We start from the raw sequence: 27,537 nt of genomic DNA on the forward strand, positions 1-27,537 counted from the left end.
ACCTTTGTTTACTCGCTTAAATCTTAATATCTGACGTGCACGCCAAAAAAAATTTTTCCGATACTTTCATTTGTTAAATTGGTCTTGAGAACTGAAGCTTCAACAAGAAAACCGAGACTACTATGAGAACTTCCCATTGATATATAATTCATAATAAATATGAATGATTCAAATGAATAGAACATCGACTCTTGGAATTCTGCCACATGGTTTCACAAGCTCGATATTGAAGACGTCAAAATGTTTACGTCCAAATGTGTTATAAATTCGTTGCTGATTCGTTCTTGATTCTCTAGTTTTCAATATCTCGGTTTATTGTGAAATTTCGTTATAAACTCAGTTTATGCGTCAAATAATACAAAACACAGTAGCAAAAAATTTCGTTTGGCGCGCACACATAGAAATCCTATTCTCTAAGTACACAAACATTAATTTCGAAGGTTAATTAAATACTTACGATAGTTGCATTAATCTATCGGCGCATAGGCAGGCATCTTTTATGACACGATTTTTGATAAAGGAGAGGAGGAAAGGATGAAGGAGGGAAGGTTCAGAATAAGCGCGATGGTCAACGCATTAGGCCCTGACGGCATCGTTATCGAAAGTACTTTCTTCTTCAAGCTTGTCAAAGCAAAAAATGCAGAATCTAACGTAAAGAATAGTAAAGATGCGTGATTCGGTGAGAAATCATTTACGAATTCGTGGCACACGCAGGCGATTTCGCGAATCTAATTCTTCGCATTTTTATCAACGTAAATTTATGTATAGACAACGTATAGATGCACTCTAGCTTTGGTTCACCGAGTTCCAGTTGTGCGTTCATTTTTTGGGGCTGAAGCTCTAGAGTGCTAGAACGCCACAGTGTTAACGAAGAAATCAGGTAATTTAAACAAGCGCAATTGTGCGATTTTGTAAATCGTTGAAACGATAAATACCGACTGTGATTAGCAGTATACGTACTTGGAACGAGGGGGAAAGAGGCAAGATTTAGAGCCCTATTCTGTAATTCATTATATCAAGTTCTCAAGAGATAGTTCGATGTGACGGTATCTTGCAACAATTATTATAACAGATATATTCCATTATATACATTAAATGGATGTCTCGATTTTTCTAAAGAAATTTTAAAGAAGTTTTATATATCTTTGACAGCTTATTTTCTAAAAGAAGAATCAAACATCATCCATGTGATAATAATTGGATTATATATCATTTATGTCATTGGAGGCATAATACCAAAAGAAATAAGAGAAACTAAAGAAATTATATTATTATTTGATTCAAATTACCAAATAACAATAGCAGGTTCGAGAGATTCAGAATAGTTTTAATTCTTATTTCATATTTTACGTTTTTAAATATTCATATTTGCTCAAATATGTATATAAAAAAATATATATAGTGTGACTTTTTTAAATATTCCTTACTTTCTTCTTTGATGTCTAAATCAAGTTCTCAAGAGATTGTTCAACGTGTCGACATTTTGCAACAATTATTAACAGATATATTCTATCATACATACATTAGATTAAATGGAGGTCTCGATTTTTCTAAAGAAATTTTGAAGATATTATAACAGTAATCATATTATGTTGTCATTGCAAAGATATCTTATATAACAAAAAAGCTGCGCAACGACACTATAATGATGTCGTAATTTTCATAACGAATTACAGAATAGGCGCTCAAAAATCATAAGCCCATCAAATTTTATAAACACGATCCTGTTGAGTGCTATTTAATTCTCGAATAATTTCTACATAATCAATGATTTCTCGAAGACGTTTTGTACAGAAGATTATTAAAATAATTAGGAAGACCGAAGTTCCACAGATCTGACGATCAAGTGCTCAGAATTCTCATGCGACTGGAAAATTCGAGCACCGAACGTTTAAATGAGATCAGTAGACCTGGTGCCTAATTAATGACTATTTTCTCATGTTTTTGGTGAAATACTATCGGACAATGAAAGACGATCCTTTAGAAATATTTGAACGACAAACTCCATGATATAGTCGCGTGAAACGTCGCAAGATTGAAACAGCGAAAACTGCTCAGCGGTCTATTATGGACATGTCGCTGACTGCGCGTGTTTATAGGTAGCGTGACACTGGTTACATTTTAGTTATCGAGCCACAGAATCGATGTCCCGACAATACCAATATTTCTCTTCGCGAAATAGTCACAAACTATTTTCGAACTGCGAAATTAACGTCCGGAAATGAAATTCGATGGCGCAATCCTGATTCGGACGATCGACGCGACGATCTTGATTCGAACGTGACGTCGACTGATGATATAAACTATTATTATGCAATGCAATGTTTTTATTAATATATAAATTCCTTCGATTTCGTAAGAATCGATTTACAGAAAGATCGAAATGTCATCATATTATATAAATCAAATTCGCGTATGCAGAAATAATGCCCATCCGCGATGCGTTGATTGATAGTTTCGCGATGCATCAATTGAATAATGTTGCAGGACTTCAGCTTTGACAAAGAAGAGATGCCGATCGGATGAATGATTGAATGAACCGCCCCAAAAAACCGCCTCTTCAAGATCGTCGAAATGCTTTCACCGTAAAAGACGACTCATGTTTTAACTTGTGCGGTTTTTAACGGTTTTTTGTGAAAAGTCAAATCTATCGAAATCACGTCTAATTTCGTCAAATTTATCAGCACATTAGCGCCGGATTTTCCACAGAATCAAATCACTTTCTCGTCGGAATTTTCCCGTCGTTACTATTTTTACAGCCCGAGAATTTTCAGTGCATGTCCAGTGTACCAATACACGTACCTATTGTTATATACATATACATGCATATATTGTTTTTTTTTTATGCAGTTTACGTATACCGAAGGTATGTAAAAGCACACACGCCAGACACATGCCCGTATTTCTACGAGAATTTTTGATTCTCTTTAGCAACTCGTGTTGCAGTTTGATATTTCGCGCACAAATCATAAAAAGCACTGAGAATAAAACCTCGAATGTGTTTTCTAAATTTTTATTCTTATATATGTCGCAAATAATGTTTAACTTTTAAAAACTAATTTTCAAAAAAGATTGAAAAAAAAATCAATGAAATTAAAATGTTAAAAATTATTCGAAATATACATAGAATAAATAAATCCTAAAATACAATATGTGGGTAATTAAAAAATTTAGAGATAAATTCCTACACAAAGAATAAAAGAAAAAGTAAAAAATAGAAAAATTTACATAAATTAGTTAGAAAAGATCAACTTCTATTATCTCGTGTCACGATTGGGTTCCGCATGTTTCTCGAATAACAAAGTCAGAATGTGAAAAGTGGGTGTGAGAGATGGGTCGGAAAAGGCAGACGGCTGCGCGTATTAGTGTAACAAGCAAGCGTCCATTCGGTAGCGTGATTATTTCCGAGACTTCGAAACTGATCTTATCGCGGGGACGTAACACGACCCTTACAATCACTGGCAGGTGCTCGCTCGCTCTTGCTAGTCGCATTCGCGCGATGATTTATATCGGAATCGCGAGGCACGAACGTATTTAAATGCCCGGCGGGCCGACGGTGGGCGTCGCACGGAAGTGGAGCCAGTCGGAAGTGGAAGTATTTCTGCAAGCGCACAAGACAAAGACGAATGAGGCGGATGCGGTTAGATCTGCTGGAAATTACGGGATCCGATGTTGTTTGTACAAAACGAGCCGTCGTAAATGAGACGCCAATTTTTCTTCGGTCGAGCGAGGCGAGAGATTATCGAGAACTCTAATATCGCACGAGATGCGCATTTCTGAGGTGTAAAAATTTCTATAATACATAAATAAAGAAATAGTTCTCCGAGGACGTTCGGAGTCAATCATTTTAAAACGCAAGTTTACGAGATCGGATGCGCTCTCAGTGTCATTTAGCACTCGTTCCATGTCGACTCAAAACGCATGCCGCTTCTGTATAACTTAAAAGGAAATCTATGGAAGTGTTTTCCTCCGATTTTGATAAACTTTGAATATGTTGTTTTCTAAATAAAAATAAGGGATTGGATCTTTATAAACAAACACATGTATTTGTTCATAAAGATCCAATAGCACTTTTGAAGGTAACATCCTTTTACAAAAAATTGGTTATTGTTTTTCAAAACGAATATTGTCGAAATTATAAGAGATAGAAAAAAGGTTTAAAATAAAAATTAAACCGTTTTAAGAGTACTTCATAATTATAATTAAAATTTTTTTTATTCTTCATAAATAAAAATTTTTTTAAATTATTATTATAAAGTATTTTTCCATTCAACAAAAACCATTCAACTTTTATTAAAAATATTCTTTTCTATCTATATATATTACAGTTTCGACGATATTCGCTTAAAAAAAAAACAAATTTTTTCAAAGAAGAGTTACAATTTTTTTCAAAAATACAGGACGCTTATTTTTATCTAGAAAACAATATATTCAAAGTTCAAAATCGAAAAGGAATATTTCCATGGGTTTTCTTGTTAATAGACCAGTTAACTCTCTCTCTCTCTCTCTCTGACTTTCTTTTCTCTTTTAATCCAATAATAAAATTCACCGAAAAAATTAACAGTACACTGCAATTCTGTTCTAATAAAAAAATCCAATTTAAATGTATCAAATTTAACGTCAAGCGTTTACATTTAATTCTAATGCGCATCTGCAGCTAAAAAGCGTACGATTGCAAGGGAAAGGGTCATCGAATTCTCGCCAATGATACTCCACAATCTCCTCTTTACAAACTTTACCAAGTTAGGGTCGACCTAGCAGCCACTGCCGGCGTCCGTTACCCCTGCGCAAGCATCCCTCAGTTCGAAGGGATGCAAGGGCGGAGGCGAGAAGCGCGCATCCAGCTGCCAGCATCACCGACCGACTAATGCCGCAACAGGGAGAGAAAGAGAGAGCGAGAGAAAGACCAGAGGGTAAAGGTACAGGGGCGAAAGAGACAGGAAGAAAATGGGGACTGAGGAAAGGACAGAATAGCAGAGGGGATGCTTGGAGAGATTTATTATGCAGAGGAGAACCGAGAGAATGGGCGCGAGCCCTTTCGGAGCTTAACACACTTTGTACCGGGCGCTGCGCACGTAAGCTGTCTCTATTTTTCGGCCCGCAACGTTGATATACGCGCGAAGGGAGTATACGTTGATTTATAGTCTGAATAATGCATCCGAATGCACATCTCGACGTGACTTTCGTCTCTTCTCATCTTATTACACTCCGACGCAGATAATACAACTTATTAGCTCAGCCCTTTTTACATCTTCGTAGGACTATAATTGTATCTGACATAAATTCTGCCCAACGTCAAAGAAATTTCTCGTTAAAACGACGCGATTTAGAAGAACGTGGCTCTAAACGTACGAAACGTAAGTACTTAGGAACACACACGTGATAATACAGGTATTTAAGAACGTTCAGTCTAAAAAATCGCTCGCGCTAACAACGCCCAATCTTCGCGTCGCGTGGAACCCGATATTCTCTCTCACACCGGCATCGATCACCGCGCTGTGCCAGAAAAAGCCGTCAAGGAAGAGGGACGCAGAAGGGGCAGAGACGAAGAGACGCAGCAGTGGTGGAGGACGAGCGAGGAGGAGAGGAAAACGAGGGGGATGCAACGACGGGGAACAGGAGAGAACAGAGTGTATTTCCCACCCTCCATTGTATGCATTTCTCTCCTCTCTCTCCTCTCTCTCTCTCTCTCTTTCTCTCTCTCTTTCTTTCTCTGCCTGTACATTCAACTAAACTGCATATATGCTGAGGAGTGTGGCCGCGTGATCTATGTACGTAGATTCAACATAGTGGTCCATACGGTACGGTATTGCTACAGGATTTTACGTCTTCCTCTCGACGAATGACGATCATACCCGGGAAACGACTCATACCTTCTTCTCTTTTATTTTCTTTTTTTTCTTATTTTCCGTTAAACCAGGTGTCACACTAAATTCACACGTGGCTGCCGAGGAAATATCTGCCGCTGCGGACGTTACACCGCAGTTGGATATATTTTTGTCAAAGAATAAACCATTCCCAAAATCTCTCGGGTAACAGTACTTAAATCAGAGTCAAGAAACTGAAGTTTCTTCACGATTAAATGACAAAGCCGATAGTGTGATAGTTTTCCGCTAATTTTGTAAATATTTTTATTAGATTGATGTAAAAAAACACTAAACAAAATCTTCTATAAAACGAAGAAATCTATGAATCGTCGATCTTGAAATCCAAAGATTTGGAAGAATGTCTAAATTACCTATGAATTATTTTTCTGAAATCTGTAATCAAGGAACAAGATTTGTTCTATATACACGATGTCCTCAGATTTTCCGTATAAATTTTAACAGTATATTCTATAAACTAAAATGTTATATGAACGTATAAGAGCTACATTTACAAAAAGAAACCTTTTCAATTCTCGTAACAATCATGTACAATTACAGTGAGTGCAAAAGTATTCGCGTACAAGGAAATTTGTTATAAAATCTTATTTGTAGAAAAATAAATATTAATTAGCAATTTTATACAATGAATGCATTCTGTTCTAACATAAACGAGCTTCGCTGTATTCCTGATTTTAGAAGCTAAATTTCTCAACTGTACGAATACTCTTTGAGCATCCAAACAATACAATTTTTAATTTTCGCTTATTTTTCAGATGATATGTTTTCTTACAATTAATACACATCTTTTTGGTATATATAATTTTAAGAAACATACAGTCTATTTTATTCCTTATAAATATAAATTGTTAATTACCCAGCAAGAAATGATAGTCAATAAACGTCATTAAACGTCGAATCGATGTCAAATTGATGTTGAAATCATCATATCGATATCGATTCGAAATCAATTCGATGACTCATTTCTCGCTGGATAATATTTACTTATATTTTTAAAAAATAAAGTTTTTTTAAAAAATATTTTCTCTGTGTGTATACGAATACTTTTTGCACTTACTGTATATGAAAATCCATACGCAGTTCGAGAAACAAGTTTTTAACGTTAGTTCAATTATAATCTACGGATGGATATGTATAAATTTACAAGAAAACATGATAGTGATTCCCTCTAATTTTAATAAGCTCTTAATATCTCATTTTATAGATGAAAATAAGGGACAAGTAGTTTTTTACAACCTCGATAGTCTAAAGACTTAGAACGCTCACATGGAATGGCATATATGCATATACATATATAGTATTATAGTAATTCAGATTGAATTATATTTAATTATATTTAAGCATTGAAAGATTTAGCATTGACCGTTATGGCCATTACTTCTTATTATTGAGTTTTCAAATGTATGGTTCAATAAAATTCGTATTGTCTAAAAATAAACTTATTGTCTAAAAATAATGTATTATTCGAAACATGTAACTTTGACCGCTTACTGACGTTCTCTATCATATTTATCTGGAAAATAAAATTTTCCAGAGAGAGAGAATAAATTTTAATATTTTAAATCATTAAAATGTTTACGATGTTAGCACGCATATAGTTCATGTTACGTATAGAATTTTAGACAAAAAAGCGCGTGTCTATCGATAAAAGCGTGTTCTGAATACGAACCTTTATGTTTTCGTTACAACTTTTCAATAAAACATTTTAGGATTTATATTTGTTACATTTTGTTCAATTTATTTCAATTCATACTGTTAAAATTTGCACGCAAAATTTGAGGACACCCTGTATATCTACATGATTACTGGTAATTCAATTGTTCCGATGAAATCGTTTGTTGTAAATTACACTGAGTTTCGAGGAGCAACGAAATTCCAACACTGCAAACTTTCCCGATGCGATTGATTTCTGGAGTGCTACCACCGAAACGTTAGAACTTCATTTCAAGTACTCCTGTCAGTATCTATACAGTAGCTTTGCTACAGATCTGCGCAGTACGTACAGTCTGTTCGAAGACAATGCCACAGTCTGAACATGTAACCACTTAAGACATAAGAGAGGATGGTTGATTGAACTATTGCTTGGAAACAGCGATAACGAGGACATCACCGATATGTGCAAAGAGAAGAGCGTATTCTGTATTCAATTGAACATTTGGTACTAATAGTAGTCGAATGTGAAAATTACTTGAATTACTTGATAGACATTAACGAGAATGATTCTAAGAAAAAGTATCAAAAATTTTCAAACGCATGCTTGCGTTACAAATTAGAATTTACATGTCTAATAAATAGAAATATGTTCACAAAATAAAAATTTGATGATCTAAAAATTCTAGTTATAAAAAGGAAATGATTAAAAATACTTCCAGAGATTTACATATGTTGAATAATTATGATATAAATTTTATGATGTAATAATTATAATACAAGTTTAAAAAATTAAAATTAGAACTGTAAATATACGGATAAGATAAAGTTACAAAACTTGAGCTGTTTTATATAGATATCTATAGAAAAACGTTTCTTTCACACTAAAGCTTCACGGTTAAGTGATTAATGGCCTAGCGCGATCAGCAGAGTTTCGCGAGATTCGTGCTAGAAGTTTCTACTCCTTCGAGCAAGGACATATCGACGGAAGCCAACGGCGGCTCCGGTTTCTCCTCCATTGGTTAAGCCAACCACCGGGATTTAAAGTAAGCGGGCACAAGCGCGAAAGACGAAAAGCCTCTTGTCGTGTGCTCAAGAAACGAAACTCTTTGCGAGCGGGGTACCACTCCAGGCACACCTTCACCCGCTGATCCTCTTATTGAGGACACCATCCTATGCCTTCAGCCTCAAACTATCGTCACATCCGTCCGACCATCGTGAGACGAGGATGTTCATGTAATAAGGGTGAGAAGATATACCGGTAAGGAGCTTATTGTCAGAAAAGGATCTCGTCGCTCCTTGGACGAATGTCGCGCTCGCTCTGCCGCCTTTATAAGAGAATATTAAACAATGATGCATCTCGAGAGCACAAAGAAAGCGTCTATAATACATTGTTTCGTCGGTGGAATCGCTTTATTCGACGATCGATGTCGAAAATCGAGAATAGATATCGCTGAACAGAACAAGTATCATCGAGGAGTTCTCAGAGATAGTGATTTTAGAGATGACAATGGGATCAAGATGCAATAGAGAAAACGAGCGAGAGAGTTAAGTGGAGCTTAAACGTGGAAAATAAACAAGTCGGAAACAAAACCAAGTATGAAAACTTTACAAGTTGTACGATTTGAGTAGAACAGCCGATTTAACCTTTTGAGGACCGGCACGTTTTTGATCGACTTTTTTTATTTTAAGTACTAGAACTTTTTTGTCAATGTTATGGGGTTGGGTGGTGAAAAAGGTGGCGCCACTGTCGAGTCCCTAAAGGGGCCTCCGATCCTCCAAAGGTTAAAGATCTGTGATGTAAAGAGTGTGGATTTAAGAAAACATCGAGAATTAATAACCTGTGATATTTTAATTGAGAGCAATTCCCTGAGGAATATGAATTATAAATATCTAGATACTTAAAAGCTTCGCGAAAATAAAACAGTGTTCCATTATGGAGATCATTAATGCTAGAGCGTGATGCGCCTTTAAGCGATAAAAATAGCAAATGCGATAAAAATTTAGATAAGATAAGCGTTTCCAGTCAATTATCAATTTATACGATTTAATCACCAATATTTCTTTCATACAAATTTCTAGGGAATTTGTACGGAATCTAAACAAATCTGAGCAAATATTATTTGTAAAAATCTATGAATATAAATAAAAATATCCGACCTGAAAAACCAGAAAGAACACCGGAACGGATCAATAAAATCGAGGACGAAAGGCATACTGCGAGAGTAATTAGGGTAATGAAGGGCGGGCTGTATAATTAGATGCAACGATGGATCGATGGACCGAGCTATTGCAGGAGGGGGATGCAAAATGCTGTTGAGCTTTTTATCGTTCAACCGTGGAGCGAAAGAGAGGGGGGAAGAGAGAGAGAGAGAGAGAGAGAGAGAGAGAGAGAGAGAGAGAGAGAGAGAGCGCCCTTTGACCGTGCTGCGGCAGGGAAAGTCTCGTGTGATACTAATTTCCATTTGGGCCCTGTCGCCAGGGCTCGGTTCGCTAATGCAGCAACGCCATCCATCCATCCATCGTTTTACCACGTCGCCCAGAGAGACAATTTTCCACCGTTAAAGGTCGGGAAGTTATGATACCGGGGCACTTCCTCGCCGAAACGCGACAAGGCCTCTCACGTCTTGCACCTAGGTATAGTGTAGCAGACATTACGGTTGCACGTCACGGCCAACTCGAGGACATTAATATTACCGGATCCGAATTGTCGCCCCAGCTACGTGTCCTCCTTGTTACAGAGAGACAAAGACAGAGCTCGCGGAAGAATCTGTGCCATTCGGAGAATCTGCACGTGAGAGTACCAAATTCCACGTACCTAAAGTCTTGTAGCGAAACTACTACATCATTGTATAGCATATATAATACAGAGCGCGAGCTTTTAATATTTTACAGATTGTTTCTCTCGGTAAGAAATGAAAAAGAAATGACATCTTCGTAATGAGATAGAAATAAAAATGGGAGAATATAATAAATGAATATAAAAGAAAGTTGGATTTAAAGAAGTAACATGGGACATTTGTGCATGTCAGATAAACTGCTTCCGTTATTATTTGGCAAGGAAACGCTACTATGGTTTCCAGTCCGTTTGAGTCTCAAGAACAACATCCTTCCCATGTCATGTTATGCTTTGAATTGGCGTTGTTTGTCGTCAGCTACTAATGGCTACCAGGTCAGAAAATAGTCGATATGTCATTGATAGAGCGATTCCGAACCCTTGTAATTTTTACTACCACTCGGTGCAATCGATACGGGCCTACCAGTGCGGTTTTAACTCGCGAAAAGGGTTTACTGCTTCCTTTATGAGAAAAATAAGAATTTAAGACCTGAGAAAGCGGAGCGACTTAAATTAGAATTTAAGAATTGAGAGACCTTAAAATCTCCAACAATTCAAGTTTTCAAGTTTGAACTTAATATTAAAACGTAGTATCATATAAAGTATAATATCATAAAAAGTGTCTAACGATAATAGAAGTTAAGAAAGCAAATTTCAAAAATTCCGAGCTACCGAAGACAGACTTGAAGACGATGAATCAAAAAGAAATGTCTTTAACGAAAGAGAAATAAAAATGGGAAGACTGATAAATGAACATCTTGGCAAACCGTACCGTATGATTGTTGTTCACAATCAAAGTAAGTGGTTATAAGACAAGTGAAGTGAATTCCACACTCCCGGAAGTTTTGCATTTTCATTTTTTGCCAGTTCCGGAAACCATGACGCTGCTAGAATGCATCTGCTCACGAGACGACATTTGTTTGTTGTGTAACGTGTGTGAGCGTAGAAAGAGGGATAAAACGCGCGTTCTCGCATGAAACCGCGGTGTCGCTTTGTGCGAATGAACAGATAGCAGAAGTTCGTCGCGCCGGTCACGCGAGAATGTTTCGAAAAATCGCGAGAACGTCGAGGAATTCCCTTAGGAAGCTGACGACGCGGACAGAGAATTTCAATAACTGCGAGATGTCGCAAGTATGACGACCTTGTTATACTTAATTTCGTAGAATCTACTTGAAAACTTCGGTTAATCCTACGCGCGACGTTCTTTCCACCGGTTTTAAGTAGACTAAAGACTTTCGCGAGATAGCAACTATAATTAAGTTTTGATGAAAAACAATTATTGAAACAGTATTCGCGAGTGTAGTTTGCGTTTGCAAACATACAGCATCTTTCCGAAAAAACCTGAATATACTTTCTTGATCTACGCCCGCTATTGGCGCGAATTCAATGGCTCGAAGATCTAAAAGTGTCGCATCTGCAAATAGAGAAAGAACATAGGTAAAAAAAAAAAAAAAAACTGGCTCGACGCCATTTCTACCCGGAATCACGACAAGAACGACGTAGACGGAGGAAAAAGGACACGTGTGTTACATAACGACGTAGAAGGGCTATGAACGTGTGACCAATGCACTGCCTAAGGGAGATATCGCATTGCTTATTATAAGTACTATTTTATCATAGTTTAATTATTTATCTCGTGACAAGCGATTTATCCTTGTACTTAAACAAAAGGCACCACAAGTGAGCTCCACAAGGAGTCTGTTCTTATTTTTTTTTCATTACAGCCTATGGGCCCAGGGGACTAGTTTCATCATGACTATTTTTGAGCCTCGACGACTCACACAGAAATCAGTCTTCGACGTGATTCACAACCTACGTCATATAAATATAAAATATACGTATAAATATATAAATCTATATATATTTTTACGTACACGCGCCGAAGAATGTTTTGCATCACCTTCCCATTTACGCAGATTAATCGCGCTGCTCGAGACAAAGATTGCTCCATGATTTACCATTATTTTTGCACACCGTTCTAATAGATTTTATACGTAACGTTAAATATATTCTCGCGTTACACACATATACGAACAAAGATCCCAGGATCAGTAGAACTGTGCAAAACCATTCGCGACGCGTGCGTATAAGAGATACTTAATATCATTTAGATCATATATCATATGGTCCGTATTCGTAGTTGATTCTTATATTCAAGACGATCTTAAGTATGATCTTAAATCAGTCACAGAACCATATTAGCATCTTATTAAGATATTACTTAAGATAGTCTTAATATGAGAATCGACTATAAATACCTATTATTCTTGCTGCGCAGACGATAAGGGAAGATGCTGGAGTCCGAAAATCTAGGAATTTTGAACCCTAACGTCCAGAAACGCAGGAATCAAGAGAAACCTCAGAATGTGAGATCCTCAGAATGAACCGTAGCGGTCCATGGAATTCGGGCGTGATACGGAAGTGACGAAGGAAAGACGATTACAAGATCGAAGGATGATCCGTAATCTTGGAGGAACGTTACTCATCTTCCGTATTTCGGAACGATATGACGTTCGGACAATCAGCGGGAGGTAGAAGAACGAAGTTTTGTACTTGATATTACTTTCACTGAGATCTCCAGCTATACTGATTCTACGAACACTCCGCTATAATTAAGAGAATCTTCATGTCTCACAAGAGAACCGTCGGAAATGTTCATCACCGATTTTGGATACGTAAGGAGGCATCAAGACATATTAAATTCATACTTTTTGTATTTATTTTAAGATTTAGTCCATTTAGGAAATTATTTAAAACCTTTCAAAAAAAAATGGATTTTTCATTTTCAACATTTTCAAAAATGTGAATACACCGTTATTAACACGTTCCATGCCAGGCTAATTGTAAATAACTTGACCACCATGTCGCGTGAGTTATCAGTAACTTACAGTATTTTTGTTTGCATTTGTTATATCTATTAAATAATATGTATCTCATAATAGTTAAAAAATTACAAAAATTATTATTATAAAGAAGGCCTGATACATCAATATTGCATCATACATCGTAATTATGTGTATTCACGATGTCAAAAATTATTTTATAATCACGTTTCTTTTTTGTAGTTAAAATATCAAACGGGCTAAATGGAAAGTCGAACATGGGTTACCGATAACCCAGTTAAAGAGTATAAAATACCATAAAACATTTTTGTATAAAAACTTTTTTCATATAGATAATCTTATTTTGAAGATATTTGCTGATACTGAAGAAGACAGTCTGTTACTTTCGAGAGGTTATTTCGACCTTGAGATAATCAGATAAAAAGTATGGATCTAATATTTTTACGATGCTCTACAACACATCCAAAGCAAAATCGTGAAGAACGGTGAGTTCCGATCGTTCCCTTATCAGAATCAGAAATCTCCGCGTCTTATCTATTAGAATTAAATACTTAGAAGCTAAACGCACAAGAATAAATAGATTTAATTTTAGTTTAAATAGTATTCTATAAATCAAAGAGACGCAGGCGCACACACGATGTAATTGTCACGAATACAACTAGACGGTTCTTGGTGCGATATATCAATCGTCATGATTAACACTAATTAACGTGTGAAATGACATGAGCACAAGTTTCCAGCGCTCTGCGAACGTATGTACGCGAATCTAGGCTTATACTTGACAGGATAGGAAAATAAATTATATAAACGTTAAATTATGTATGTAGAGTGTATGAGGATCTATGAATCAGAAGATCCATGTATCCGAAGGATCAGAAAGACCCAAAGAGTGGAATACATCGATAGACACGGTCCTGTAATTTGCTGTTTCTTTGGTGCGAAACGGATCGTTGTATATACCTATGCAATAATTTAAGGTACTTTAATATCTTAAATTATAGCATTCCAATAATGCCAGTAATCGAGTTCCTGACAGATTTAATTGATTCAAAGATCCTCGCATAATCTGCGGTTAATATACTTTGCACTGTGTATTTATGCAATGCAATAATTACTAAGTTGAGTACGACTGAGGTTGAGCCGACTGAGATTGAGCCGACTGGGATTTTTCCACGAAGAGCTTTTGCTCCATGCGCATAAACGGCAATATCAAGGAGTCCCGTATGCCGTGTTTCAACTTAATATGTCTTTTCAAGTTGTCAGACCTGGTCAACGATATCAAACATATTTGACATACGTGCTTGTCGGGGTTGTGTGATTTCATGTGCTTTTTTATGTTGGCTACGCTCTTGCCGCACTGCTTACAGCACTCCATACCGACCTGCGCGTGCTCTAACTTATTGTGACTGTCTTTATTTATATCCTTTTTGCAAGTCCTTTTGCAAAGCGGTATTCCTGGAATACAAGGTCCTGTTTCGATGAATTCATCATAATAAATTAACGATGCCAACTGTGTCTACAATTATCAACCCAAAATACGTAAAGATGATCGATTCCCGTTACCATCCTCAATTTCTTTTATTTCTTTGCGCAATGTCTAGTCTAATGTCTCAATACCAAACTCTTTAATTAATTTTAAAAAAAATTATACGTATACTTGTTTTTGTTAATTGTGTAACTAAACGTATGAATGTAAAATTATGAAATAAAAGATCTCAAAAATAAATGTTAAATCCTTTTTTATTATCGGAATTACCAACTACCATGAACATAAATGTAATTTCTCTTGTAAAATGTTTGAAATGCAAATATTTTATCACAGCTTTTACCTTTTCATTGTAAAATGTAAAAATTATATAAATATTTAGATATGTAATTTTTCTCTAAAAAAAAAAGTTTTTGAAGCAAATATTATTTTAGAAAAATATTATTTTGCTGATCGACACAGATAACAATGTTTAAGTATTAATAAAATTTTAATTGATAGTTATACGCAAAAAATACCACAAAAATTTATATTGCAAAAATGTAATATTATTCTAATTCGTGAGGTTAAAATTTATTTTATTAATTTTCCAAGAGAGAATCTTTTTCACTATTTTATAATATATTTTTAAAAAATTACTTTTCAATTTTTTTTATTTTGCTATCGTTCTAATATAAGAAATTGTCATTGCAAAAAGAAATATTTTCGATGATAACGTTAAATAGAACATCCTTTATGCTTCCCATAAGTTACACTCTACGTCAAATAGTTGCAGAGAAGAAGAAATTCTCTCAAATGCGTTCAAAATCACGAAGATATCATAACGAACACCACACTCGTATTTGTACAGGATGATGTACTAAATAGAATTGCTTGATTACCTTTCTTGTTTTTATAAGCACTGGAAATACATGAAAATCTTGCTTGTTGCGGAGAAGAAATAATGTAGAAAAAAAAAATATAGAAAGATTCTAGGATATAATTAAAAAAAAATTGAAATTCCTTTGCGTTTATCGAAACAAGACAGAAAATCGATCAATTCTATTAAAGACTTCACCCCGTGCTTTTTTTCATCTATAATTACCTATTCGTAGCAAATGTCAATACCATGTAAAAAAAGCGCAATTCTACTGTCATCTCATCGCGTTCCAAGAGACTAAAGATACTGTCACAATACAGTACAGGAGAGAAAGAAAAGAGAAAAAAGATGTCAAAGTTGACCTACTGGAAAGGAAACCGAATGAAAAATAAACATTCAAGTGTGCGAATTCCGGCGAGAAGATTCGCCGATTCGACTCCACGGTAAACGCTCAGTCTGCAGAGATCGCGATACGGACTATCGACTTTGTCCCCAGCTCTTAAACACCGCCCATACATAAATTGCTCCGTCGGAGATCAAACGCGCGCATCTCGCGACCACTGGCAACTATTGCATAATGCAGCTCGTGCAACATTTCAGCTAACTAGATATAATATGAATATGCAATCAAGAAGTACGTAATCTAGTAACTATCAACGACAGCGGCGGCAACGACGACGATGACGACGACGACGACGACAACGACGACGACGACGACGAAGACAAGATCGCTATGAGGTCGAGGATGCGAAAGATAAACGAAGAACAGCGTTAGCAACAGAATCTATTTAACGAGCGGTTTAATCGCGTATGCTTCTTCGGATATAATCGTTAGAAGAAAAAAAATGATACTTAAGGTCTTCCTGCTGCTGCTGCTACTGCCGCTGTTAGCGACTGTTATTAATGTATTGACGATGCGTAGTGGATAAGAGTCGTGACTATAAATAAACGTGACGTATTAATGGATGAACGATAGAAGATATTTCGCGAAAAGTGAAATTTTACCTATATACTTTTCATAGATTACGTATATAAAACTTGAATCCTCTGGATCTAAGTGGATCTTGCAATCCCTGACTCCATGGAGATCCTCAAGTTAGAGAATTTACAAATTCTAGAATCTGATAATCTAATTGGAACATCTTAATCTCTAATTTTAGGATAAGTTTTCGGGATAACTAGAATCCTCGGATCCTTCGCTCTTGTATAATCGCGTTAACCTTCATATCCGTCTCGTGGTATCAAGTAACGTAGTATAGGAAACGTCTTACGTAACGAATTTTTTTTTGCCCGCGGCCGGCAATTTTATTAACGCAAACGACGGATTGCGCAACGAGATGCGCAACGACTGCACATTTTGTTGCTAATATTCTCGTTCACTCGTGTAGATCGAAACGAACAGCGCAAGAGAGACGTGAGAATATAAGATCAAGATCGCCAGGCACGGTGACGCAAGATACGGCAAAAGGGTATATAAGAGAATAGGAAATAAAAACAGCACATAAAGACATGCACAGAGAGTCCCGCCATGGAAGTATCGCATATATGCGTACATCTGCGTCTGCACGTGCACGCAGTGTACGTATATATGCTGTATATATATATATATGTATATGTCTTATATATAATATATATGACATAAGTATGTACATATCTCATTTCGCACACACGACACACATTTACACGCATTCACGCAAATGGAGTTCGTTAATGTGGCATCACGCATTCGCACGCACACGCGCCACGTGCACGTGTAAGAACAGCGAGATGAACTCAGCCAGACGTACCCACACACCATCACAATCTCGGACACGGATTTAAAAAAAAAAAGAAAAAAGATATGAGATAGGAGTACAGTCCATTTGCTGATACCAGTCCCAAACCAACGAGAGTTTTGTTATGTTTTATTTCTTTCTGTATATGTATTAACACACGTAATTAAAACTACCACAATGACGTAGCAAATGCACGATACCATCACCACAACACCAAGGGTTCATGTAATATACACATGTAGTTATATATATATATGTATATACACAGAGCTCAGTGTATATGAATATATACGTATACATATACGTACAAATACATATACATGTACATACATATATATATATATAAAAAGGTCTTTCATTTTCTAAAGTTACACTCACTACACTTGCCAGATTTGGAAATAGAGGGATGCTCGCTTCGGACGACACCTACGTACGACTCGACTCGTGTCAAATCCTTGCAAATACGTGCATGCAAATCTCCCTCGATTTCTTAGATATAACATATTTCCCACATATTGACAAAGAAATCGTTTTTCCCATCGAGCATTCGATACGCGCAAAATGACGAGTTTGATTCGCGAATAAAGCGCGACGTTTTACAACGAATAAATGTTGAATAACGTTGAATAGCATCGTCGTATCTTTTATTCTGTTTACGAGTTTAATATTTAATCCCATCCGAATGATAATATCTGAGATAATATCGAGTACGATTTTCAACACGCATAATGTACAAGTTAATCACAGCTCAGAACGACTTGGTACAAAACGTAGAAAAGGAAATATGTTAAATCTAAACGAAATTTTGGTCGTAAAGTTGGATATATGTGTGCAGATCTTACCATCAAGTCCGTCGAGCATTTCCGGAGGATTATGGTGCTCAGATGACTCAATCCCTTGAACACCATCACTGAGTGCTCCTGCCGTGGTCCCTCCATCTTCTCCTATCAGTCCAACTGGATGACCCTGCAAATGACATAATCACAGCTTTATAAATAAATAGCCGGCACAATAGTATGAAAGCTAGTTCACAATTTATGACATTTTAATTCAAACACTATCTGCAATCACATCCTCGAAAGACGAAATCTTTGTATTCTTGCAAATTGTTGTTTCTCAAGCTCTGTTAAATCCTCAAACTCTTAAATTAAGTTTTTGAGATGATCAAATTTAAGACTTCTTGAAAACAAAATTTGCATTTTAAGTTTTTAAATGGTTCTTATAATTTTTCATGTTAAACTTAATGTGAACATTTAAGTGACATATATAAATTATATAAGTATAGCTTAAACTTAGTAATGTTATTTAAATTTATACATATATAATACTTATTTGATACTTGAATATTTTGCATAGTTTTGAACAAAAAAATAATTAAAAAGGAATATATCTAAAAAAGTTTTTTGTTCCTATTTGTATAAAAGATATAATAATATTTTTAATTGTAGGAGGTTAAATGTAATCAATATAATTCCAAAGAAAAAAATTATTTTCAGAACAACTCGATTTATTGCTCAAAGATATAAGATATCTGTCACAGAACATGATCTCAAAAATATATACTTTGGCATATTTTGTCTTACATATTGAAAATTGTGTAGTACGCTCATATAATACATCAAGTATATAACAACATATAGAATTATAATGTATACATTTAAAAAATGCAAGTTCAATTTTTTTGTACAGTCCAATCATCTTGGAAATATTGTCTCATCATGAAGTAATTACAAAAACAAATTTGTATGATGATATAAAAATTCCAAACTTCATTCACTTATTTATTAAAGTTATTTGCATAATTTTTGTAATTATATAAATTTTCATCAATATCTTTATGTCCTATTTAAATATATAAATGATTTTATCATATATTATCTCAAGTAATATATATACATATTACAACATAACATTGGAAATGTTACTATAATGTATTAACAGAATAATTACTGTATTAACATTATTATATAAGTATAGTTATGCATTGTCCTTTTAACAATAAAATAATGTACACACATAAACTGTTTTAACTTTATAAGCAATAATAATTTTAACAGTGATAAAATTATTTGATGATAAGGACTTGCGTTCTTTGAAAATATATTTAACAAGTGTAAACTTATTTGTAATATTGTTGCAATAAAATGACTATGGATTGAATACAATCTAAAAGTAAAAAAGTCCAAGAGAAATGTAAGAGAAATGGGGAAAAGGAATCTTTGGAAGATCTGAGAGTATTTAATTGTAAGAAATCTGATAGTTAAGGTGGTTCTACAGTAAATCGAGTTATTGTAAAAATGTCTTAAAAATTTTTTAATGTAAGGAAGTTGAAGTACTTGGTGTGCAAAATTCTAGAGTAGATTATTGATGAAATAAAAGAAAAAAAATAGAGACGCTTCTTTGACTAACTACACATAAACATTACTATAGATTTCTCTAAAAAAATGAGATTATAATAGTTAGGAGTTAAAAAAATTACGATTATAATGATCACAAAAAGTAATAAGTTATCAGCCGTTCTGGAAAGATATTTAATGTTGAAATAGTAAAATATCGAATTTTTACAAGAACAAATTGTACAAGAAACTCCTTTTAATTCACTTTTGCATATTAAATATCGTTTATTTCATACTATTTCATTAAAATATGCACGTAGTTTTAATATTTTATCCAAATTATGCAGATACGTATATTTGTGATTTTGGGTGGGCCCTGGTAAGACACCCCAAATTTTCGGCACTTTACTGTAGAACCACGTTAAATAAAAAATGTTAAAAAAAACAATGCACTTATAACATATTCTGTTAAGTGTCTCATTTTGTTTTAAATTAAATAAATAAATACAGCTATGTGCAAAAGTATTAGGAACTTACAATTTTCTCACATTTTACGAAAAGTTAAATATCTCACTTTAAATTTGCGTTTGAATTGCTTTTGTCTATTTTATTCCTAAATTACATAAAATTGAAAAATGATATCTTTGCAATATTTTTATATTACTTCAAAGCGCTACAAAGTAAGACAAAAATATTGCAAAGATATCATTTTTTAATTTTATGTAACTTATGAACAAAATATAGTAGACAAAAGATTTAGACGCAGATTTAAAGCCCTATCTTTACGCTTTAAAATGCGTGATTGAAAACTTCCCTGAAGTTTCTTTTCACCGAGATATTTAACTTTTCGTAAAATGCGAGAAAATTGTAAGTGCCTAATACTTTTGCACATGGCTGTATTATAAGTTTGCATAAATTGTCGCGGTTTAGTAAGGCAGGAATTTTTCAAAATTGTTATGTATTTCGTACAAATATGTCGAATATTTGTAAACGATAAGTCTTTTAGGTATTAAATGAGCGCGAAATTAATTACAAGTTAACAGATCCAGATAGGATACAATGATAGGTATCAAAGCTAGCATGTTTTTGTCGTATAAGTATAATGTTTTCTTTCCTCGTTTTCTTTTGCTACGCACAGCTTATGTGCTTTACATTTATCATGATGGTTCACGATCTCTAGTCTAAAATTGCCATTTCCCGCAGCAAATGAAGTACGAATTTCTGGTATAGATTCGCTCCACTTTCTACAGTATTTGCAAAACATAAGATTCGATAGTTCATCGTATTGCAGCCAGGAATATATGCCTAACCATCCCGGTTTAAATTTACCAGCCTTTCTATTATGCGTAGTACGCTGCAAATTTGCGCACTGAATTGTCGGTTGAATTATAGACAATCCTGGTTCCTGATTTATTTGTAACGATCTATCACTTTCAAGTCTCTTAGCAACTGAATATTCGGGTAACGATTCGTACGACTGGGTTTGATCAATGCTATTGCTTTTATACGAATGGTGTGTGTTCATAGGTTGACGGTTCACGGCTTGACTTAGCGGATTATGCGAATTTCCGGGGAACTCAGACGCAATTCCCGACATATCGACATAGAGAGAACCTCCAGCCATGATGGCACTTTCGCGAGAAACTTGCACCCCAGCGGAATCTGGACGATTTGAAGTCATGTTCTGTACATCCATAGTTTCATCACTCTTCCCATCTCTTTGAACCTCCCACTCCATATTAGTCTGTCAACAGAGAAGGAAAGGATATGTGCTTAATCAACACATCTCGACCAATTTTTTTTTTTAGCAGAAAAAGCCAATTCTGTAATCTCTAATTAGAAAAATCCCTTCCTTCCCATGTTTGTTTCGACTATAGGACGACGGTAGGTAATCGTCATCAATTGTGGGAACAGTAACGAAACTCCGTTATAGGGACAATTACCTTCACGATATATCACGAGAACTTTGCACTTCATTTACGACTGTGCAAAGTGTTTTAAGCGAGAAGAAGCATAAAGCATCTTCGGAAAAAAGGCGGATATAAAATAAAAATACCTTAATGGATACATAGAATCTAAGTTACATGCTGCAATAATATCAGGATACTTTGTTACGCGAACACTTCACACCACAAAATGTTCAAACAATTTACACGTGCATTCTTTTAATATTTAAGTATTCTCAAAGAAATATTTTACAGAAATAATGTATTAACTAGTAATGCATAATTACATAATTATTTAAAAATTACATGTCTGGAGATAAATGTAATAAGATAAGAAACAATAAAATTTCCTAAGCTTTTTTTGTAGTGCATGTGACTTTAGATAAAGAAACCAAGAACATAAACAGTCTTATCATTATTATCTTTTATGCAATCACGATAAATACATCAGAAAATAATTTCCTTCAACTGCAATACTTTCAAATAAATTGAGGTACTTATAATAAACTCTTTATCAACAAGGAAGATTATATACACATATATTTTATTGCATGTAACAACATAGATCGTGCAAAGTTAAAAAAAAAATTTTAACAAATTTAGTGTTCTACGTTATTAGACAAGTGAATGCACAAGAAAAAGCAAAGCGAATACATATGTGCAGGGCAGAAATAGAAAGAAATGATTAATTGAAACTAAAATATGAAATGCATAAATGTAGAAAATTACTTACGGGGAGGGAAATATTGTCATGGAAGTCAGGCAAGTGGTGATCCACCTCTTGTTTAATAGGAGCCTGCGGTTGTGAAGCAGGGGACATGGGTCGACCACCATCTTCCATCTCAACTCCCAGGGCATTATTTAACTTTGGAATCACAGGAGGACTTGATTTGTAACTACACTGCGAGGATGTCTGAAAATAATCAATAAAAAAGTTTTCTTCATCTTTCTCTGAATGCTATATCTCGACATGATTACTAATTGCAAGATTTTTTTTTTGGGGGTTAAGAACTTTTTTTTATTTAAATAAACACTCATCGGTAGATTATTTCCTTTGCTTAAAAACGTAATAGATGGATTTATTATAATAAACTGGCTAGATTTTTGTTGTTCGATAACGTTTACTATTATGTACTTGTAATCAAATTGCATTTGACGTTTTGGAATAGACACAGATTACATCTCTTTCTAAACGTGTGAGTCTTACGTCAAAATATATGTAAAAGTATATAGGAAGTACATTATGATTAGAAACTCTACAACAGAGTTTGGTCATAAACAATTTTGTCAAAACAAGAATGAAAAAGAAGAGTATATGTATTATCTCTTTTTATACATGCCATCTCATTCTAACTTATATATATTACCTTATTCATTCTAACTTACTTAAAGTTGACTAATACAACAGACCAATCAAAAGTTTGTCATTTTGTGGCCAGACTTTGTTATAGGATCTTTAATTATAATGATATCTGTCTCATGAATTATACAGCAGATAATAGCGTTTGGCCTGAACTTTTCAAGGTTATAAAGTTATTTGGAAAGCTGTGCAATCACAAGCACATGTATAATTTGTTGATAATATGTATGAGACCACAATCAACCAAAATTTTAAGCAGTAGCACAAGTATAATGATATATAAACAGAAATTAGTATTCATATAATCTTATTTAAAGAAACAGCATTGCTATAAATATTGCATGTATGTTATTTTATACAGTTAATAATGTGAAAATGTAATGTAATATTTAATATTGTTACAAACATAACGGATAAAATAAAAATTACATCCAAAGAGGCCAAAGAGACAATCTAGAATGCTCACAAAAAAATTATGTTTGCATCAACTTTCAGAAGAAATACTTATGTTGCTCATTTCTGTATAATTTTTCTTAATCAAGTTTTAAGATATATTTAATATGACACGCACACGAGTCATGATAAATGTACATGTGTTACAATGAATAAAAATGATGACACATAAGTCACCTATCTCGTAATACAGTTACAGAAGAGAGTAAACGAGTACGATATCTACCTGAGAATCAGACAAGAATCTTTCGCTAGGTGGGCCAGAAAAGGAAACGTCGTAGCTGCCTGAATTCTTTCTTTTCCTCTTCTCATGATGAGACTGGAGGTTAGGCGAATCGCTATGTCTTACTCCAGTTTGCGTTTCTGGATCAGGTGACGGACATTTGTCCTCTGTCTTGTTATTTACACTATTATCGGTGAGGCCTCTGATCTGCAATGCCTCTGCTGTTTTAAGGAACATCGGTAGCAGATGCTGACTAACATTGACTTCGCCCTTATACATAAAGTGTAGCAACGCCTTCATTTCTGTGTCATTGACATCCTTGAGGAATATGATTGGATGGGGGTGGGTGTTTTGCAGGAAAATGCTCTCGAAATACGGACTGCATGCAGATAGTATGGTCTGGTGCGCCTTGAAGGTCTCTCCGACACAGGCCAGGGTCACGTCACAGAGTGCTTCTCTGGCAAGGAGCGAGCTGAGAACGTCTGTGAGGTTGGCTGGATGATTGTTCCACCGTAGACAATACTGCTGGTCCATCTTGTCTATCTCCAATCCCGACCCTACAACCAAACTAGTTGGCCAAAACTGTCTACATAAAAACTATGCTATGCACCCTGGCTATATACCGAATGATCCCCTAACCCTTAAAAATCGCTAAACTCACACACTTTCTCCACGCGCACTCTCCTATCGTCCTGACAATATCTCCCCGCAGATTAAATCGCGGCTCTCTAGACCCACACAACGTCCTCCGCGCTTCTGCAAATGTGCCACATTGCAGTATAACTGTAAAACCCTTCAGGGTTCACGCCGCGCTACTATACGTGCAGAAAACATTTTTTCGCATAACCTTAACGGCCGGAGCGAGGTAAGCCGCGTTCGAATTTCTAGGCGATGGGCCACGGCCACGGGCCGCCCGCGAGGTTAGATCGCTAATTGCGACGCAGTACGTACCACCCACGTATACGATAATAATCCGATATATTCGGAGATGATGTTTTTGGCAATGTCAATATTCGCGAGGCTTGGGCGCCATTGTCGGCCGTGCTCGTCTAGCCTCCACGAGCCTCCTTGCGAAAAGACGATTTGTTGATGCCCGATTTTCTAGCCACTCGTACCAAGCTTAACGCGCACCGCTTTATTTACGCGGTTCCTACGCAGGTTACGCCGTCCCGCATCACTCACCGCGAGATACCGCTTACCGAATCTCCGTACGTCGATTACTCACCTCTCGCAAACTTTTTGCCATTACAACGCCACCCGACCCTTAACGTCCACTGCCATACCAATCTGCCAATGCCTACGGCCTTATTTTTAAAATACTTTTGACCTTCGTGCATCTGCCGCGGGGAATGGCGCGAAGGGCGCTCAAATTCAAACGCGGTTGAACGTACGCCGCGTCTTCTTTCCGACTGCCTGCGGGATCCCGCGGCCCGCCGGTGCGCGCCGATAACGCGGTCTCTCCCATGCGAAATATATCGCAGCCGGAACACAGAGAATTCGCGCGGCGCTCGTTCAGTCGTCGCCATATCGATCTGCACGAGTGCCGGCCTTCTTATTTTCCAAATAACGCACGCTTTCGTTACGTCAGCCACGCGATATGGCGCGTCAACGCGCACTATTCAAACGCGACCGAACCGTTTTTCACGATTATCGTTGATTGATCAATTAATTAACCTCTCTAAAAATTAGACTAGACCGAACAGATACCAACCGATCAGAATTTTATCAGTTAATGTAATTGAATAGTGTTTATAACAAATCAAATTTTACTAATTAACGTAATTGAATAATATACTGTAATTGAAGGTACTATCAATTATACCGGAATTCAAGAATATTATCTTTTATTTTTAAAAATTTACCATATAGTCATATTTTAATTCTACATTGATAGAAAAATGTATTAAATTTTAATAAATATTTGTCTGAATAATTATTAAATGCCCGTTGAATATTCATTAAATGTAAACATATGTTTATTTGGTACAGGAACAATTAATTTGATTTTATTATTATATTTTTTTATTTAGCAAATATTTATTCTGCTAAATAAAAATAAATTTTATGTTCGTACTATTCAAACAATTATTTATTAAAATTAAGTTTAACATTTTCTCAGTGTATAAATAAATAAAATAGCTTTGTATTATGTATTTATAAATTAGTCAAAATAAAATTCTTTTAATGGTGACAAACGGCAAGAATTGAAAAACAATTAATTTCTGTGTTTGTTATCAATAAACGATTACGCGATAAATGGTTTATATTTTACATTAAAATTTAGACAAAATCATTAAAACGATGTTATTTTCTTATGAATTGTTTGTCATAGGTTAACAATAATTTAACGATAATTTCTGATCTTAATAATGAATTATAATCCAAATCATGATTTCTCAAATCAATGTAAGAAATAGGACTTTGGCAGTGTACAATCCAAGATGTAAATAAAGCGGTTGCTTCAAGTGCTAATGCATTTTCAAGAGGCCCCCTCAAAGTAACTAAATTTCGTCTATTTTCTCTCACCAAGGTCTGATATTTAATTTGACGCACATGTTCATTAGAAAATTTAGTTTGCAAAAATGTATTAACTGATATCAAAAGAAGAAAGAAATCAAATCACCTTTTTCAGCTATTTGCCTTCCTTCTTGTCATTATTTTTTAATTAATATCTTCTAATAAATATATATCTTCTTAATAAAAACTAATTTTTTAAGTATGTATAATACAATATATCAATAATCTTGCTCATTTCATATATTAAATTTTCTTCAAAGGAATTTAAATTAAATTGAAAAGAGAGAGTTAAGAATAATTCAGTAAAAATATTCTTGAATTATAATAAAAAATATAAAAATTATATTTATATCATATCAAAATTATAAAATTTAATATCTAGAAAATTAAACTATCATGGAAAAAAATTTCTTTACTGCAATTATTTGTTTTATTACGCGTTGAATTTCGCTATCAATATATATCTTTTTATCTAAAACTAGTCTCTAGAACTTATCGACCTTTGTAAGATTTTGCAACATGCTTTATATTCTTTATTTTTAATTGTAAAATTTAATGTTTAGCATTAAATTTTTTATATGTTAATAATTAAATTATTATGAAAATTTCTCTACTGTAATTATTAATTTCACTACAATTTCACCATCAATGTACAATTTTTTCATCCAAAATTAGTTTCTGGAACTAATCGTCCTTTGTAAGATTCTTTATATTTTGTAACATTCTTTATATTCCTTCATCTCTACCTATTTTACGATATACCCGAAGAAGAACGTTTCGTATGTACGCCAAGTTAGTGTTATGTATAATATTAAAGATAGAAAAAGAATCGCTAACTGTTATCTTTTGCCTCGTTTTTTCTCTCTAATGTACCAAGCCCGCGAACGCTCGTAGCTAAAAACGCGGATTAAAATCGCGGGGCCTTCGAGAGTTTAAATACCAGTCGTCGAGGTGCAACGCGACGCGTAGAAAGGGAAGTTCTCACAGTTTTCATTTATTTGGAGTTAATCATGGAGCTCAAATAAAATCGTGCGCGCGCGTTTCAACCCTCCGGTCTTTAAACCGAGCGTCATCGTAATTGCTGGATGGAAGAGCCAAACAGTAGTTCGATACGAAGGGAAAATACCGCGAAATCGTGCTTTCCATTTCGCAGATAATCCACATGTGCGCGGTGCATACTCCCGGAGACGCTTTAGCTTCATTTAACGGTAATAAACGATAATTCGTGCAAATCGCGGAGAGTTTCTGATATTAATTTGGCTCTCCCCGCCTCTGTTCTCTCACCGAACGATAATCGTGTTATGCCCGTGCGGAATCAATAGGCATCGGGGAAAATTGGAAAATCTCCTCAACCGAGGTTTCCAACAC

General features: G+C 35.1%; 1 protein-coding gene across 12 annotated transcripts in view; it reads right to left on the bottom strand.

The window, feature by feature from the left end:
* LOC108724256 (protein tramtrack, beta isoform) overlaps positions 1-27,537 on the bottom strand; it is a 64,804-nt gene that overhangs the window by 29,299 nt on the left and 7,968 nt on the right. For 4 of the 12 annotated variants that reach the window (XM_018450532.1, XM_018450534.1, XM_018450541.1 and 1 more), the window contains exons 1-5: positions 24,878-25,098; positions 24,316-24,408; positions 23,656-24,209; positions 22,350-22,529; positions 18,177-18,300 (exon numbers count right to left, since the gene is read on the bottom strand). In XM_018450532.1, coding sequence (XP_018306034.1) covers positions 18,177-18,300; positions 22,350-22,529; positions 23,656-24,209; positions 24,316-24,408; positions 24,878-24,989 — 1,063 coding nt within the window. In that variant the 5' untranslated portion in view covers positions 24,990-25,098. The other 8 variants (XM_018450536.1, XM_018450533.1, XM_018450535.1 and 5 more) reach the window with 7 other exon arrangements.

This window comes from Mycetomoellerius zeteki, unplaced genomic scaffold, assembly GCF_001594055.1.
Source record: "Mycetomoellerius zeteki isolate Tzet28-1 unplaced genomic scaffold, Tzet1.0 scaffold285, whole genome shotgun sequence".
NCBI classification, from domain to species: Eukaryota; Metazoa; Arthropoda; class Insecta; order Hymenoptera; family Formicidae; genus Mycetomoellerius; species Mycetomoellerius zeteki.